This window comes from Pelecanus crispus, chromosome 17, assembly GCF_030463565.1.
Source record: "Pelecanus crispus isolate bPelCri1 chromosome 17, bPelCri1.pri, whole genome shotgun sequence".
Lineage (NCBI taxonomy): Eukaryota > Metazoa > Chordata > Aves > Pelecaniformes > Pelecanidae > Pelecanus > Pelecanus crispus.
The window spans coordinates 2,221,185-2,236,221 of NC_134659.1; the positions used below are offsets into that span (position 1 = coordinate 2,221,185).

Sequence of the window (15,037 nt, forward strand, 5' to 3'; positions counted from 1 at the left end):
TAGAAATAGCAAGTATGCATTTAAAGTAACAGCTATCCATGCACGTCCGAGTCTCAATTCAAGGCAAATGCTGTGACGGGATCTCCTGGAGTCACAGTCTTGGCTACAAAGCTTCATGAAGCAAGCAGCTACCTAAAGAGAGACCACATCTACCGCCACGGCCAGCACACCCATTCCTTCACTCCCGCAACTAAGTGGTTTGGTCTCCTTTAACATGAGAAGAGAAGGGAGTCAGACAGGGAAAGACTTCTGTTTCTCAACAGATATCTGATGCTAAATCCAGCATTACAGAGCTAGATTTAGCCCCGTAGTCTGTATACAGAGATTTTAAGTGCTATATGTGGAATATATTCTATGATTCTATGAATACATGATTTCAAGTAAAAAAAGCAAGGAAGCTAGATCCATACAGCACCCTTTCTATCCTGAAAAGCAACAAAATTATCTCCAAAACTGACATCAAGGCTCGAGAAAAATCAAGCGTCCTAGAGAACTTACACTGTGCTCCTGACAGGAGGTGGCTACCACTGATTTGTCAGTAGTTCCTTTAATTAGGTACTTTCTGTCAATAGGCCAATTCATTCAAAGGCAGGAGGATGCCTTTGCTATAGAAACTTTCAGTTTTCCATTCCAACAAATCCACTGTAGTCTTTCTGGGACTGTATCAAAGAGCCAGAAATATATGTGGCTTTTTTGCTTCTTAAAGGCAATGGAAAAGCTATAAAACTCTGATTTAAAGGCAAATCTTAATTAATTAGATATACAGAAACCAACTTTGGCAAACAAAGAGATACATAAGATCTAAACTGTGATAGTTTCAAAAAGACATAGCCTTAAATGGTACCAATCTCCTAGGGAAATTAATAATAAAACATATTACAAAGAGAGAACATAATCATTTATACCGCCTTAACTGCAAAAATGAACGAGAAGCACATTCGGATTTTAGTGAGCAGAACTAATATTGGATAGTCTTCTGTAAGAAAAGAGGTAGCACTGAAGGCAGCAGGCAGGCAGCGCTGGTACTATGACAGCGATACGTCCAGTACTCCCGCCGACAGAGACTCTTGCATGCTACAGGTATGTGCCTTTAAGACCTTTTCACATACACAGAAAAGACAATGAGTGGCCCATAAGGAAAAGCAGATATGTATGTGTGTATATAATATTCTTTTTACCCTATTAATGATTTCCTACTGCAGTTAATCAGTAGCGTAAGACATAGTACAAGATATTCATCTACAGAAACTCAATGCAAGTGCAATCATTTTCCATTTCTGATAGGTATATTCAACTCCAAATTCCCTCCCACCCCCAAAAAAGGTCATTCATGCTTTACAGATCTTATATTCGGCAATACATGGAGTGCTGTCACGTTTCCTACAAACAAAAAAACAAGTCAAATCAGAGATTTTACATTAAAATAGTTTTTACATTTATTCTAAAAGTACATCCTTAGTTTTATCATTAAATCAACAGGCAAAGTCATGAAACTAAATCATTATTTGTCCTCTTCTTACTAAGCAACTACTAGACTGAGGAGATTTTTGCTTCATGTCGTCAACTAGACTGCTAAGAATGACCCACAGAGTAGCAGAGCATTTGATCCAAATGGATCGTTTCAAGTGATGAATGGACCGTGCCTGAGTATTATCAAAAACTGGAAACAGAACAGTTACAGGATTCCTAACTAATTCGGAGACTACATCAAGACCATCCCTTATAATTTATTTTAAATACAGTATGTTGTTTAGTACGCATTTTATAACCAGAAGCTGAATATTAGTTTGTGAGAATTTTGACTTTGTAGTCCAGTAACAGCAAATTTACAATAAACATATGAGGATTAAAATTCGTAATTACATCCACATACATGTATTTTCAGGTTCTTGAATAACTCCTGTTTTGCCTTACAGAAAAAAGCCCATACCAAACCTCCACACTATTACTCTAGGTCTCTAAGGACTTCTAGATACCTTAAGATAAACTTAGGGGTTAATAGTGTGTACACATACCAGACCATTAATTTCTCTTAGTGTTGTCATGTGCAAAAGGTAAGATAGGACAAAAGAACTCTACTCCTTTTTTTCCTCTCTCCAAAAATAAGCCAAACTAACCCAGAACACTGATCTATCTCAGTTAGAAACATCTTACTTCAGAGGTAAATATGATATTCCTTAATCCATATGTTATTTTGGAGGAAACTCCAAGCTTAATTTTCACATATGCTGTCTCAAACTTACTGAAATACTGAAAAGTCACTTGTTTCTTAAAAGTAAATAAAATCAAGACTCTGCATTTGAAGAGACTTTTGCATTAAGTTAGAATAAGAGACATAACATTTCAACCATTAACTTCTCAGAATCTGTGCAATGGAGAAAAGCGACACAAATGAAGATACTAGTTTACAAAAGTATTTGTAGTGCAAACTCGTAACTGTTAAGGTAGTAATGACAAAATACCGACAAGGAACAGTCAAACTAAGCTGTCCTGTCGTAAATCTGTCCTGTTGTAACAAGGTTTGATGAGTCAGGTTTTTGAAAGAGCCGATTTGACCCTATGCAAGTGCAGGAGCAATCGTAACTATCATCAAATGCATCTGACTACCGAACGAAGCACTAGTTTAAAATACAGGAGAGGAAATCAGTTCCAAACAAGCAACTATATCTGGACCCTTTTTAGGGTTACAGAACTTTGAATTTCAAAAAGAAATCTAATTTTTATAAAAAGGTTTAAAAAGATCTCGTTTGCACCTTCATTTATTTTATTTTTCTTCTAGAAAGCTGAAAACGCAGATGACTCAGTAATTCTGAGACACATGTAATCTGGTTTTCTCTGAAGGGATGCTCACTACCTTTATAATTCTAGTGTCCACGTAATGCAGCAAAGGTGGTTTCCAGCTCCAACAGTCTTCTAATTATAGGGAATTATACTATTAGCTAACAAAAGTAACACACCACTGGAATCCATTCCACACTACTGAAACAGGTGCGACATTCTACTGAGTATGTATATAGTTTCTATCTTACAGAAAAATGTGTTACTCATTCTTTAAAGACAACCCAAAACTAAGATATGTGATATGCAATCACTGGAAGCTATCTATCATTTATGACACTGAATGATAATTCTTTATGTAATATATCCTATTGTCCCAAAATGAACGAATGGTTATTATAGTCTTTGCTATAGGAAACTGAGGTTCACAACTAGCTAGATTCCACACTTCTCCTGAAATTCTAAGTAAACCATAATTAAAAAAAGAAAAGACACTTAAGCGTCATTGCAAAAGTCCAAATTAGGTGGAAAGTGTATACCTTTTTAAGATTCAATTAATTCGTGTAGTTTCTTCCATCTCAGCTGGTACATTAGTTTTTAAAATACACGTTTCCTTGCAACTCTCATCAACTGCATACGAGCTGAACAGCAGAAGGGGAAAAAGGTCTAATTGAATGTCCTATAAAACTGGTAGATTAAACAAACACGGAAGAGAGGGCAAGGAAAGATTTTTGCTGTAGTTTGAAGACTACAACCCAGCAAGTATGAGGTACTGGAAGCACAACAGTTCACTGGAAGCGCAACAGTTCACTGGAAGCGCAACAGTTCACTGGAAGCGCAACAGTTCACAAAGGCTCAGCTACATCAGGAACCTAGAAAACTGAATAGGGAGATCTAGGCCTTAATAAAAGGAGGTTAGATCAGGGTTTCGAGACAAGAAAGAGTTAGATGTTCACAGCAAGGAAGCTTAAGGAAAGCATCGGGTGCAGCAAGACTTTTCATGTTGTAAAAGTTTCAGGAATACAACATTCTTTAATTTTTGATGATGTAGCTTTGGATCCCTCCTCCTTTCTACACCCTGGGAAGCCTCTCCACAGATGAAGGAAGAAAGCGCTGCTCTGATACCATTAACTCCCATGTACTCTTATTTGAACCATCCAGACTGCAGATTACTCAAAGTCATGGATGAAAAGCAATTGCTGAAGGCACTGAATTGCTCAGCAGCACACAGGTACGCAGCCACTCTTGCTTACAGAGCCACTCTGGCCCTTGTAATGATACTGTACTGCCTATGTGGAAGATACCAAGGCTAAAACCTCACTGCATATAAGCTAGCCTCAGGGTCCTCCCAAGTAGTACGGTGTGTACTTCATTACAAATACGAACTGCAGGAATATTTCCTCTGGTTTCCTTTATTTATAGCATCCCTTCCTTTGCTTCACATACCCCAGATAAATTCCAACAGATTTTCTTAAAAGGTAAGTCAGTTTTGATGAGATGCTTACCGTAACACTATGAACAAGATGAACAAGAATGCCAACCTAGTATCAATGGATGAGGAGAAGGCTGAGGTACTCAACAACTTTTCTGCCTCAGTCTTCGCCGGCAACCTCTCTCCTCACCCCTCCCAAGTCGATGGACCACAAGATGGGGACCAGGGGGGTAAAGCCCCTCCCACTGTAAGGGAAGATCAGGTTCGAGAGCACCTGAGGAACCTGAATGTACACAAGTCTATGGGACTGATGAGATGCATCCCAGAGTCCTGAGGGAACTGGCTGATGTAGTTGCCAAGCCACTCTCCATAATATTTGAAAAGTCATGGCAGTCAGATGAAGCCCCTGGGGACTGGAAGAAGGGGAATGTTGTGCCCATTTTTAAAAAAGGAAGAAAGGAGGACCCTGGGAACTACTGACCTGTCAGCCTCACCTCTGTGCCTGGGAAGATCATGGAGCAGATCCTCCTAGAAGCTGTGCACATGGAGGACAGGGAGGTGATTCGAGACAGCCAGCACAGCTTCACCAAGGGCAAGTCCTGCCCGACCAACCCAGTGGCTTTCTATGAAGGAGTGACTGCATCAGTGGACGAGGGAAAAGCAACAGATGTCATCTATCTGGACTGCTGTAAAGCCTTCAACACAGTCCCCCACAACATCCTTCTCTCTAAATTGGGGAGATATGGGTTTGATGGGTGGACTGTTCGGTGGATAAGGAATTGGCTGGATGGTCGCATCCAGAGGGTCGTGGTCAATGGCTCGATGTCCACATGGAGACCGGTGACAAGTGGTGTCCCTCAGGGGTCTGTACTGGGATCAGCACTGTCTAATATCTTCGTCAATGACATAGACAGTGGGATCGAGTGCACCCTCAGCCAGTTTGCGGACGACACCAAGCTGAGGGGTGCGGCTGACACGCCAGAAGGACAAGATGTCATCCAGAAGGTCCTGGACAAGCTGGAGAGGTGGGCCTGTGTGAACCTCAGGTTCAACAACGCCAAGTGCAGGATCCTGCACCTGGGACGGGGCAACCCCCGTTATCAATACAGGCTGGGGGATGAAGGGATGGAGAGCAGCCCTGCGGAGAAGGACTTGGGAGTGCTGGTGGATGAAAAGCTGGACATGAGCCGGCAATGTGCACCCGCAGCCCAGAAAGCCAACCGTACCCTGGGCTGCATCAAAAGCAGCGTGGCCAGCAGGTCGAGGGAGGGGATTCTGCCCCTCTGCTCCGCTCTGGTGATACCTCACCTGTAGCCCTGTGCCCAGCTCTGGAGCCCTCAGCACAAGAAGGACATGGACCTGTTGGAGTGGGTCCAGAAGAAGGCCACAAAAATGATCCGAGGGCTGGAGCCCCTCTCCTACGAGGACAGGCTGAGGGAGTTGGGGTTGTTCAGCCTGGAGAGAAGGCTGCGGGGAGACCTTAGTGCGGCCTTGCAGTACTTAAAGGGGGCCTATAGGAAGGATGGGGACAATCTTTTTAGCAAGGCCTGTTGTGACAGGACAAGGAATAATGGATTTAAACTAAAGAAGAATAGATTTAGACTGGATATAAGGAAGACATTTTTTACAACGAGGGTGGTGAGGCACTGGCCCAGGTTGCCCAGAGAGGCGGTGGAGGCCCCATCCCTACAAACATCCCAGGCCAGGTTGGACGGGGCTCTGAGCACCCTGGTCTGGTTAAAGCTGTCCCTGCTCACTGCAGGGCATTGGGCTGGATGGCCTCTAAAGGTCCCTTCCAACCCAAACCATTCTATGTGTACGACCTAACTGGCTCTGAATTTTCAGCATTTTGCATGTTACAATCTATTTCTCCAACAAAACAGGCTTTTTTTCAAGAAGATAAAATAAGACATCACTGCAAGAAGCAAAGCACAGAGGTTTTTAAATCTCCTGCCACCCCTCCCTGAAAAAGCATAACTAACAATCAGTTATTGTTTAGATAAAGTTCAAAAGGCCCTATATGTCTCATTTGAAACAGAAGAACACTAGTACTTATGCATCTAATATTTTACAGTTGATTTTGCAAGCCTTTAACATAGGGACACCAATCATTGCTGCTGCAGGAGAAGAAAACTGAAGTGGGTCCACACATTAAACATTCTAGTAGCAAAGCTGACTATTTGCTTTTTCAAACAGCATAGGAGCACCAGTTTAGGTCACTTTTTTTTTTTTTTGCTTTTTCCTTGTAACAAAGCCCATATTATTTTATTCAAGGTGCTCCTGGTCCAAAACACAAAACCACAGTGGTTCTCCAGTTACCCTCCACTACCACTGGTACATCTTATGGAGATGACAGGAAGCTCCTTAGTTCACCTCCGAGGCTCCCAGTTCACGTAAACCACTCTGGCTCTCAAAGCCTGCAAGACCTAGTGATGCCAGAGGGTATCCAAGCAATAAAATGAACACAAGCCTACACAAGCCAATACTACCACTGGTTTTAAGAGGTAAACTGACATGTTTTAGAGCAGATGCAAACAGTACTTTCCTCAGCAAGTGTACCTATGCCAAATACAAGCTTAAGAACAGGGTTTTTCCTTCCTTGACATTAGTGCAAGTGTTAATTAGCAGCTTATCTGAATAGCAGAAACAACACCGAAGTCAAATATATTGTTAGGGACTTCAGCGTCTCATCAGCTGCTGTGATAAGCTCACATATAATCATCAGGCATTTGAAAAAGAAAGGGCAGATAAAGCTCAACAAACTTACATATGCGTTAGCACTGCTTTTGCTCAGTCATTTAGAAATTTGCAATAATAGTAATAATAAAAAAGTAGGTTTACTCACCCATTTTGTGAAAAGAATTTCTTATAGACCCAGAAGGCTGCCAAGAACACCACAATTGCCACAATCACTTTAGGAAGAATTAAAAACAAGCCTTAGAGTGATAAAGATCACCTCTAGCTCACAAAAAAGCCCCAAAAATTTTTAGCAGAAACAGCACTGTCCTCATCCAAAGTCCTATACAACCCCTCCACCCCACCCCCCCCCCCCACCCCCACCCCCCAAAAAAAACCTTAAAATTTGCATGGCTTATTTCACAAATATGTATTTGATGTTTTACTCAAGACCCTTCAAGATAGTTCAGCTCAAGAACAGTGACCACCAAGATGGCAAAACCCCACCAGCTCAGTAACATTAAACCAGATATATCAACATCGTAACATTACTTTTTACAACAAGTTTTTAAGAAAGTGGTAGGCTTACAAAAGTGGGTAACAAATGTAAGGACAGAAGATGGACTAAGCACTTTTGTTCACTGGCAGTTATTTATTCATGCTTCCAGTAAACCCAAGCTCTGAAGAGTTTATGATAGTGACTAAGTTGTGGAAGACTGCCTTTGAAATCTGATGCCTCACATACATTAAAAAAAAAAAATATATACACACTTTACATTAAATTACTCTATAACCGCTAAGTAATCTTTTCTTGAACTATGCAGCTTTAGGGGTAAGACAAGCATTTTTAAAATAACCAAAACGCCAAAATCATGTTATATTACTGCAGTCACAGGTCATGACCAGAATACCAATTCCACATTAAAAAAATACATCGTATCTTGCTGAGGTTTTGTAAGACACTTACCACAGATGATGGCCGTAATATACGCACCTAAAAACAGAGTGAATCAGTATCACAAGAGGAACACATGTGCTTCTTATTCAAACATTATTATAGAAATATTCACAAAGTTATTTCAAATAGATCAAGGACTTCTGTTAACATAATCCTTGTGGCAGCACAGTTTATATCATAACAGTTATTTAACTTAAAATATTCCTATTTTTAAATGGATTTTACCAAAACCTATTTTTCTTATGTCAAAATAAAGACGGAAGTTTGCATTAAATTATTTCTCCTGAATACAGAAGAATGTTTCCCAAGAAGTAAAGCTTCTGTTACATGTACTTTCATTTTAGTGGAAATTCTTGCCATTCATACTTACTTAACTGGCAAGTTGGCACTCCAGGACTCCATTGGTTTTCTCCAATATACTGAATACGAGCTTCACCATGTAATGTGTAGCCTGCGTAACATTCAATCGTAATAAAATCCCCGACAGAGTATGTAGGTTTTTGTCCATCAATTACTCTACCATAATTTATGTTTGGAGTGAAACCAGCACTTGTAGGCCCACCTGGAAGGGGGGAGGGGGGAGAAGAAAAGGAAATAAAATCCAAGAACAGAGCTCATACGTGAAGCAGATTCAAGAAATTGCCATCAAGAAGTCCCTACATCTGTGTATCAGAAGCTCAGTCAATCCTTAAGACATTTTATATGCAAAGGCTTCCTGCTTCCTAGAGGCTGCAGATACTTCTGCTGACGGATATTCTTCAGACACGTTAACAGAAATATACATCTCAGCTTCATTAGGACAAAGAGTTGCATCAAAGTAATGACAACCTCTATTTGTGTAATAACAAGTGATCACATGGTGCAAAGTGAGGCGAGAATAAACTCTGCCATCATCAAAGGAAGAATCTTCAGAAAACACTCCCAAGAACAGATCTTTCACACTGACTTTTGAACTTCACCAATTTCCGTAAACAAAACTAAGATTAAACAAGCACTCCAACCCTGCCAAAAAGTTTCCTCAGTTGCTGAAACTCCACCCCATGACACTCACAGCCCTACTAACATAACCTCTTGGTGCCCTGCCAACAGACCTCCGACTTTCAGGGTCTGCACATTACTATGTCAGATGTTTGGAACTTGGCGCTCTGCCTTTGATTTTACCAATTACGAGTTTTACTCACATGTACAGCTTTTCAAAGAATTCCATGTATCCTGCTGTTGACAAGTTACTGTCATCTCTTCAGTGCCATCAGGAAAAGTACAGTAAGCATTGCACTTAATCTGAACAGACTCTCCTTCTTCATATACAGATTTTGCTGGAATCACTACTCCATGTGTGATCTCTGGGGCACCACATGCACCTTAAGTAATTAATACATCAATTTAAAAGTAAGTTTAGTGATAATAAACTTTAAATACTTCATAATTCATTAACTCACTCCACAAATATACATTGCCTTTGTATGAGAAAAATATATCAGTGTATCTGAACAGTTTAACTTTATCACAGTTTTAAGTACACATTTCCTTTAGAAGACTTACAAGAAACATCATTGTAGATATTCATTAAGGTAATACGACCTTACAATGTAGTAGCTAAGAAATTTGTATTTGTTGGTTAATTATTTTCATAAGCTCTAGAATCATTTCCAGGTGCCTTATCAGGCTCATTCATTATGGAACACCCAAACATACTCTTTGCTGAAGTGGTTCTCATTCTTGGGAACTCTAATGGAGTATGCATGTAAAAAATTCTCTCACTGTACTCTACAACATTCCCTCTCCCTCCAGCACAAAGGCGAAGTAGAAAGGTTACAGAAAGACCTCTGCAATGTCCCCAGCTCTGCAAATTAGGCCTGACTTAACTTGCCTGGTCAAAATCTAACAACATACTACACACCATACATGATGCCCGGAAAGTAAGAGTTGAAGAGCTGTATAAGAGAACATAGACACGTAATGATTTTGATTACTCTAGAAGGACACTATACGTTTCCTCATTGTGCATACTCCTAGTTCTTTCTATCAGAATTCAGAAACACATCTTTTCTCCCGTATTTACATGTGAAATCACTAGAACAAACACCATGATGCTATTACGATGCAGTAGCATCACAGTACGTCCATGTCACAACTTCTATACACGTCTGTAACTCAACTCACTCTCATCTGAAAACTCTTTGGAGTTGTCACTCGAACACCTAAAACGGCTGCCCATAGGTGAGGCTCCATATCAACTTCCTTAGCTTCCGATTTCCAACTACAGTGTCACGATTTTAAATTTTAGTTAAGACAGACTTACAACATTCTCGACATACAAGAGAAGCTGGATTCTTATTCAAAGGCTTACCTTTTTTACAAGTTGGTTTTTGAGACCATGTGTTATTTTCTTCACAGGTAATTACTGGTTGTCCGATCATGAAATACCCTGGATCACACTGAAACACGACTGTGTCCTTATAGCTATAGGAAATTCCAAACCCACTTTGTTTTTTTGCATTTTCAACTTCCGGGTTATCACATTTGACCACTGAAATAGGTAAAAGAAAAACAGCTCTGAAACATCTGTTAACGGTATCTTTGCAACAGACACAGCATCCTTTTACTACTTGTAAGTTTTCTTATCTAATTTCTCAAGCTGTTTTGGAGGAGCTTTGTAAAAAGGCTATTCTCTTGAAGGTGAAGAAGGTCCTTGTTTTAAGCTATCGAGCTGTAACGGTACACAGTCAAATAAGAAATTGTAATAATTGATATAATCACATTCCACTTCCAAAAGACATACTCCTGCACAGTGGCAGAATTTCAGAAAACAAAGTTATATTGATTAGGGTTCAACTGACAATATGCAAGCGTCTGGTATTTCTCCCTATGTCTGCAAAGCAAGACTTTGCGCTTGCTGGGCTTTGCATTTATTTCTGCACTTGCATAGGAGCTGTGTTTAGAAAAAGGGTTCTTCCTTACCTTTTTACTATTCATAATCTAGCTTCCACATTCTTGCTCTTTACACTATTTTTCTTCAGCTACCCAGGCTTTATGGTCTCTCAGTGCCTTCACTTTGTCCTTGTCACTTCTACCAACAGCATGCTCATACATATATTTTTAAAGTTTTAACTTAGATTTTAATCATATTCTGTGTCATTATCAATCAATATCCATAATGCAGTTGATCTGATCTCCACTGGAACTGTATCAAATTCAGTACCAGAGGAAGTGTTTTTTTCTTTTCAACAGGGATGTCCATTACCCCCACCCCCCAAAAGAACAGATGGATATTGAAGTTTTGGAGTCACATAGACTAGAATAAAGAAATCTATGAAAAATCTGAACAACCTCTACATTGTGGAGGTGGGGCACTCCAAACTCCATTAGAGTGTGCATCAGATGTGCAGAAAATAGTAGCTGAGCCAATCAGCGAGAAGGGTTCCGTGCCTCTCGATACATCATCACATGAATAGATCACTGCTGTTCCATAAACATAGCTGGCTGCTTCCATGTAGTGCCCATTGGCTATGCTTGGAGGTGGTTCACAAGGAATTCCTAGAAATAGATCACACAAACTAGTCGACAGAATTTTGCTGTTACCTTGTTCATCTCGGAAACAGCGAGCCTTGATTTTCAAGAAATTTCATTTAAAATCTGAGACATAGCTATTTCTAAGACAAGCTACAGCTATAACTGAGAGTTACTGATGGTCAGTTATTATAGAAAGTCTCAATTTCAAGAAGAGGTTGACTTTAACTAATATGAGCTAATTACCACAATAACTTACATTTTTCAGCAGTCATTCCTCAGGCACATCCCAAGTAATTCCAACAAATAAAAATCAGTCCTATTTTACCATAATTTCTTATACTGCAAAGTTTATGGCACAGCTATTTTAAAATGAACTACCACTATCTGAATCGAAACTTAAACACGGCAGTAATTTACTTACTTTCACAGAAAGGAAGCTCTCTATCCCAGTCAACACCTGTATTCTTAATGGCACAGGTAGTTTCACTAGTTCCATGTAATCTGAATCTAGACAGATAAAAAGTTTTAAAGAGGTGAAACTTAAGGAATGTCTCATTTCTCCAACAAGCACCTAGAAACTTTGTTCATATAATTCTGTTCTGTGATTACCGGGACATAACGTACCAAGTTTTTGTTGTAATGACAATGGTATCTTATTTTTTTTTTTTTAAATTTATTTTGCTAACAGTCTCAACTTTGAAAAAGAAAAGAGAAGCAAATGAGACAGCACTAAAGGAACTGACGGTAGTCTCGCCATTTTAAGATGGGTACTGTCTAATACTAATGCCCTAAAGTTACTAATACTAAAGAAATAAGCTGTAAAAAGGAAAGAGAAGAAAAAACCTCGTGAGAGGTTAGTGCTTTTGACTTAATTTGCTATATACAGAAAAGTGGGCCATTACTCAATATACTAATGAACAGTGATGAATATATATATTTATTCCCTCTGCCACAGAAGCATTAAAAGAAGTCATCAGAGGTAACATTCTAGTTTTCATTCTGCAGAATCTCACTAAAAGCTTAAGCCTTGGTTGATGCAAACAGCAAGTAAAACCATGGAATCAAACCAAATTTAACTGTAATTTCATTTTTTCCAGGTAGAATTCAGGAGACATTTCAAGTCAGAACTGAAATGGAACCTGCATAAGAAAATTTGGGTTTGGTTCAAATCTGGTCTGAACAGAAAAAATGAAAAAGGAATCATTAACTTCACCAAAATACTTACCCTTCTTCACAAGAAAAAGTAGCTTTTGAACCAAATGTAAGATCTGTCACATGAATAAAACCATGTTCTAAATGTCCTGGATGGGTACATTTTCTCTCTAGGGGGAGGGAGAAAGAAAAGAAGAAGAAGAAAAAAAAATCTACATCTTTGTAGTTATACATAAAGACTAAGTCTTTGGCATATACTGCTCTTACCGTCATTAGCATTTTTCAAGCTTCGTTTAAACTACTACAGCATACTAATTCTCACTTGAAAAACAACCAAAATTGTTAAAGATCAAAGGGAAAAAGCAGAAGAGCTCACGCACGCATTACCTGTACAGAACTGCTCTGTGGGTGACCACTGTAAGTCTTCACCACACGTACGAGTTAATGATTTACTGGGGATTCTCATATACCCCGGCCTGCAGATGTACTTCACCTTGGTCCCAACAGGAAAGCTGCTCATTGCGCTGGAGCTGGCCTCGAGCTCTGCATATCGCAGCCTATCTGGAGCCACACATGTGTCTGTCAGAGTAAGAGGGAGGAAAAAGCAATACACAATCTTGTCAACAAGAAGAGATACAACTTGCGCCATAATGGCATAGAAGCCAGGCTAACTCAGTAGGTTTTAAGGACTCATCAGTAAATCAAAGAGGTGATGTTCTTAAGAACCAGAGCTGCCTGTAAATTTAACTAGGTTTCAATTTTTTAATTTATATTTTAATTGCATCCAATGTCCAACTCTACGCTAGCACAGCTTACTTATTCATTTGTTCTCTCACGCTCTTCTTTAGCATTCTACCCAGACAATGCATTTCCTTCCAGTTCATATTTTTAGTCTGTTTGCCTTATTCCTGCAGTTAAACACATGACTTAATTATCTGCAGTAAAATGCCTATTTAGCTTGCTGCAGGAGAAACCAACCAACCAACCATACTCACACAGTTAATTTCCCTTCCTACGGCAAAAGGCCAGGCAGGCCATAAAGGGGAGATTAAAACCAGCCACACAACCCAACAGAGACCCACAGACCCAGGGACACTGCGAGGTGCGGTTAGCGCTGAAGACGTAAAACTCCTCCATGCTACAGGGCTCAGAAAAACACGTTCAAGACCGGGCGACCCAGACCCAAACGGCAGATCTGCGCATCTCTGCAAGACTTACACACGACAGAGGCCATCACCTATTAATTTCCTTTCCAATGTGTTTATGTTATCGTTTAGAGGCTCCCCGAGCCACGAAAGGAGTTTAAGCCTCAAACTCAGGGTCAGTACCAGCGCGCCTGTTTCTGCACCACCAGCTCCCTTTCGCCGGTCCGCCCCAACCCGCACCGAAGCCGGCGGCAGGCTCGCCGCCTCCGCCTGAAGCCCTTTCCCTGCCCCCTGCCCCCCGCCCCGCCGAGCAGGCCCCGGGCGGCCCCCTCCCGGCCCAGCAGCACCCTCGGGCCAGGGGAGGGCAGGACGAGCTCTCTCCCTCCTCCCGGCTGCCCTCGGGGAGGAGAGGCCGCGGGGGCCCGGCGCGCTCCCCCAGCCCCTCAGCGAGCCTCCCGCCCCAGGCCGCCCCCCTCCCCCCCGCTACGGCGGGCCGGGGCGGGGGGGAGCGAGCGCCCGTTCCTCACCCCCAGCCCGCGTTCCGGCGAGCCACGGCAGCGCCAGCAGAAGAGCCAGGCCGCGGGCGGGCGGGCGGCGCGGCGGCCCCATGGCGGCGGCGGCCCCGGAGCAGCGACCGCTCCGCGCCCCTCGCTCCGGCGGCGGCCGAGACGCAACGCGAGGCTGGGGCGCATGCGCGCTGCGCGGCCCCGCCCCCTCAGCGGCGCGAAGGGCGGGCACCGCCCGCGACATGGCGGCGGCGGGGCAGGGCCCCGGCCCGAGGAAGGCGCTGTGGGGAGAGGCCCCGGCCTGCCGAGACCGCGCCGTTTCCTGAGCGGGGCCCCCAGAGAGCCGCCCGCCTCTGCGGCGAAGAGGAAAACCTTCGAAGCGCGTTTAGTTGGGCAGGCGCTGCGCTTTCACCGCCGACAAAGGCCAAGTAAAACTAAAGGCGCCTGTGTGCCAGCCCGGGATGAACAGCCTTGCGCAAGGCTGCTTCTCTTTCGAAAGACAAAGGAGGCTGGTTGCAGAACGTGGTGTTAAAAAAAAATAAGACTTAAAACTAGCTGGACGCAAAAGGAGAGACAAAACCTAAAGCAGTTATTGCCCCATGTTCAGCTTTTATTAGGTTAAGCGGTCGTAGAGGAACACCGCGAATAAACATTCCTGGAAAAAAAACAAGCAGTGTCTACAGCCGCTGCAGACATCAATATAGCTGCTGTTAAGACAATATTTGCTTTAATGAATTGTGGCCTCCACTCATGCGCAGGAATGCTTACGCAAGCCTCACTTATCACAGGGTTTGCAGACAGAGGAAGGTTCCTCATCAGGCGGCAGCAGGACGCGCAAGGCCCTCGGCCACGGCCTCTGCTGCGTGCAGCTCGGACT

At 42.1% G+C, this 15,037-nt stretch overlaps 1 protein-coding gene across 1 annotated transcript in view; it reads right to left on the reverse strand.

The window, feature by feature from the left end:
- Positions 1–1,343: 1,343 nt before the first annotated feature.
- Positions 1,344–15,037, reverse strand: part of CR1 (complement C3b/C4b receptor 1 (Knops blood group)) — a 49,820-nt gene continuing 36,126 nt past the window's right edge. The window contains 12 exon segments of the mRNA XM_075722542.1: positions 1,344–1,380; positions 3,318–3,419; positions 7,056–7,122; positions 7,854–7,880; positions 8,215–8,406; positions 9,026–9,205; positions 10,195–10,374; positions 11,175–11,381; positions 11,779–11,864; positions 12,583–12,679; positions 12,897–13,088; positions 14,182–14,244. Of these exon segments, the coding sequence (XP_075578657.1) occupies positions 3,329–3,419; positions 7,056–7,122; positions 7,854–7,880; positions 8,215–8,406; positions 9,026–9,205; positions 10,195–10,374; positions 11,175–11,381; positions 11,779–11,864; positions 12,583–12,679; positions 12,897–13,088; positions 14,182–14,244 (1,382 nt within the window). The 3' untranslated portion in view covers positions 1,344–1,380; positions 3,318–3,328.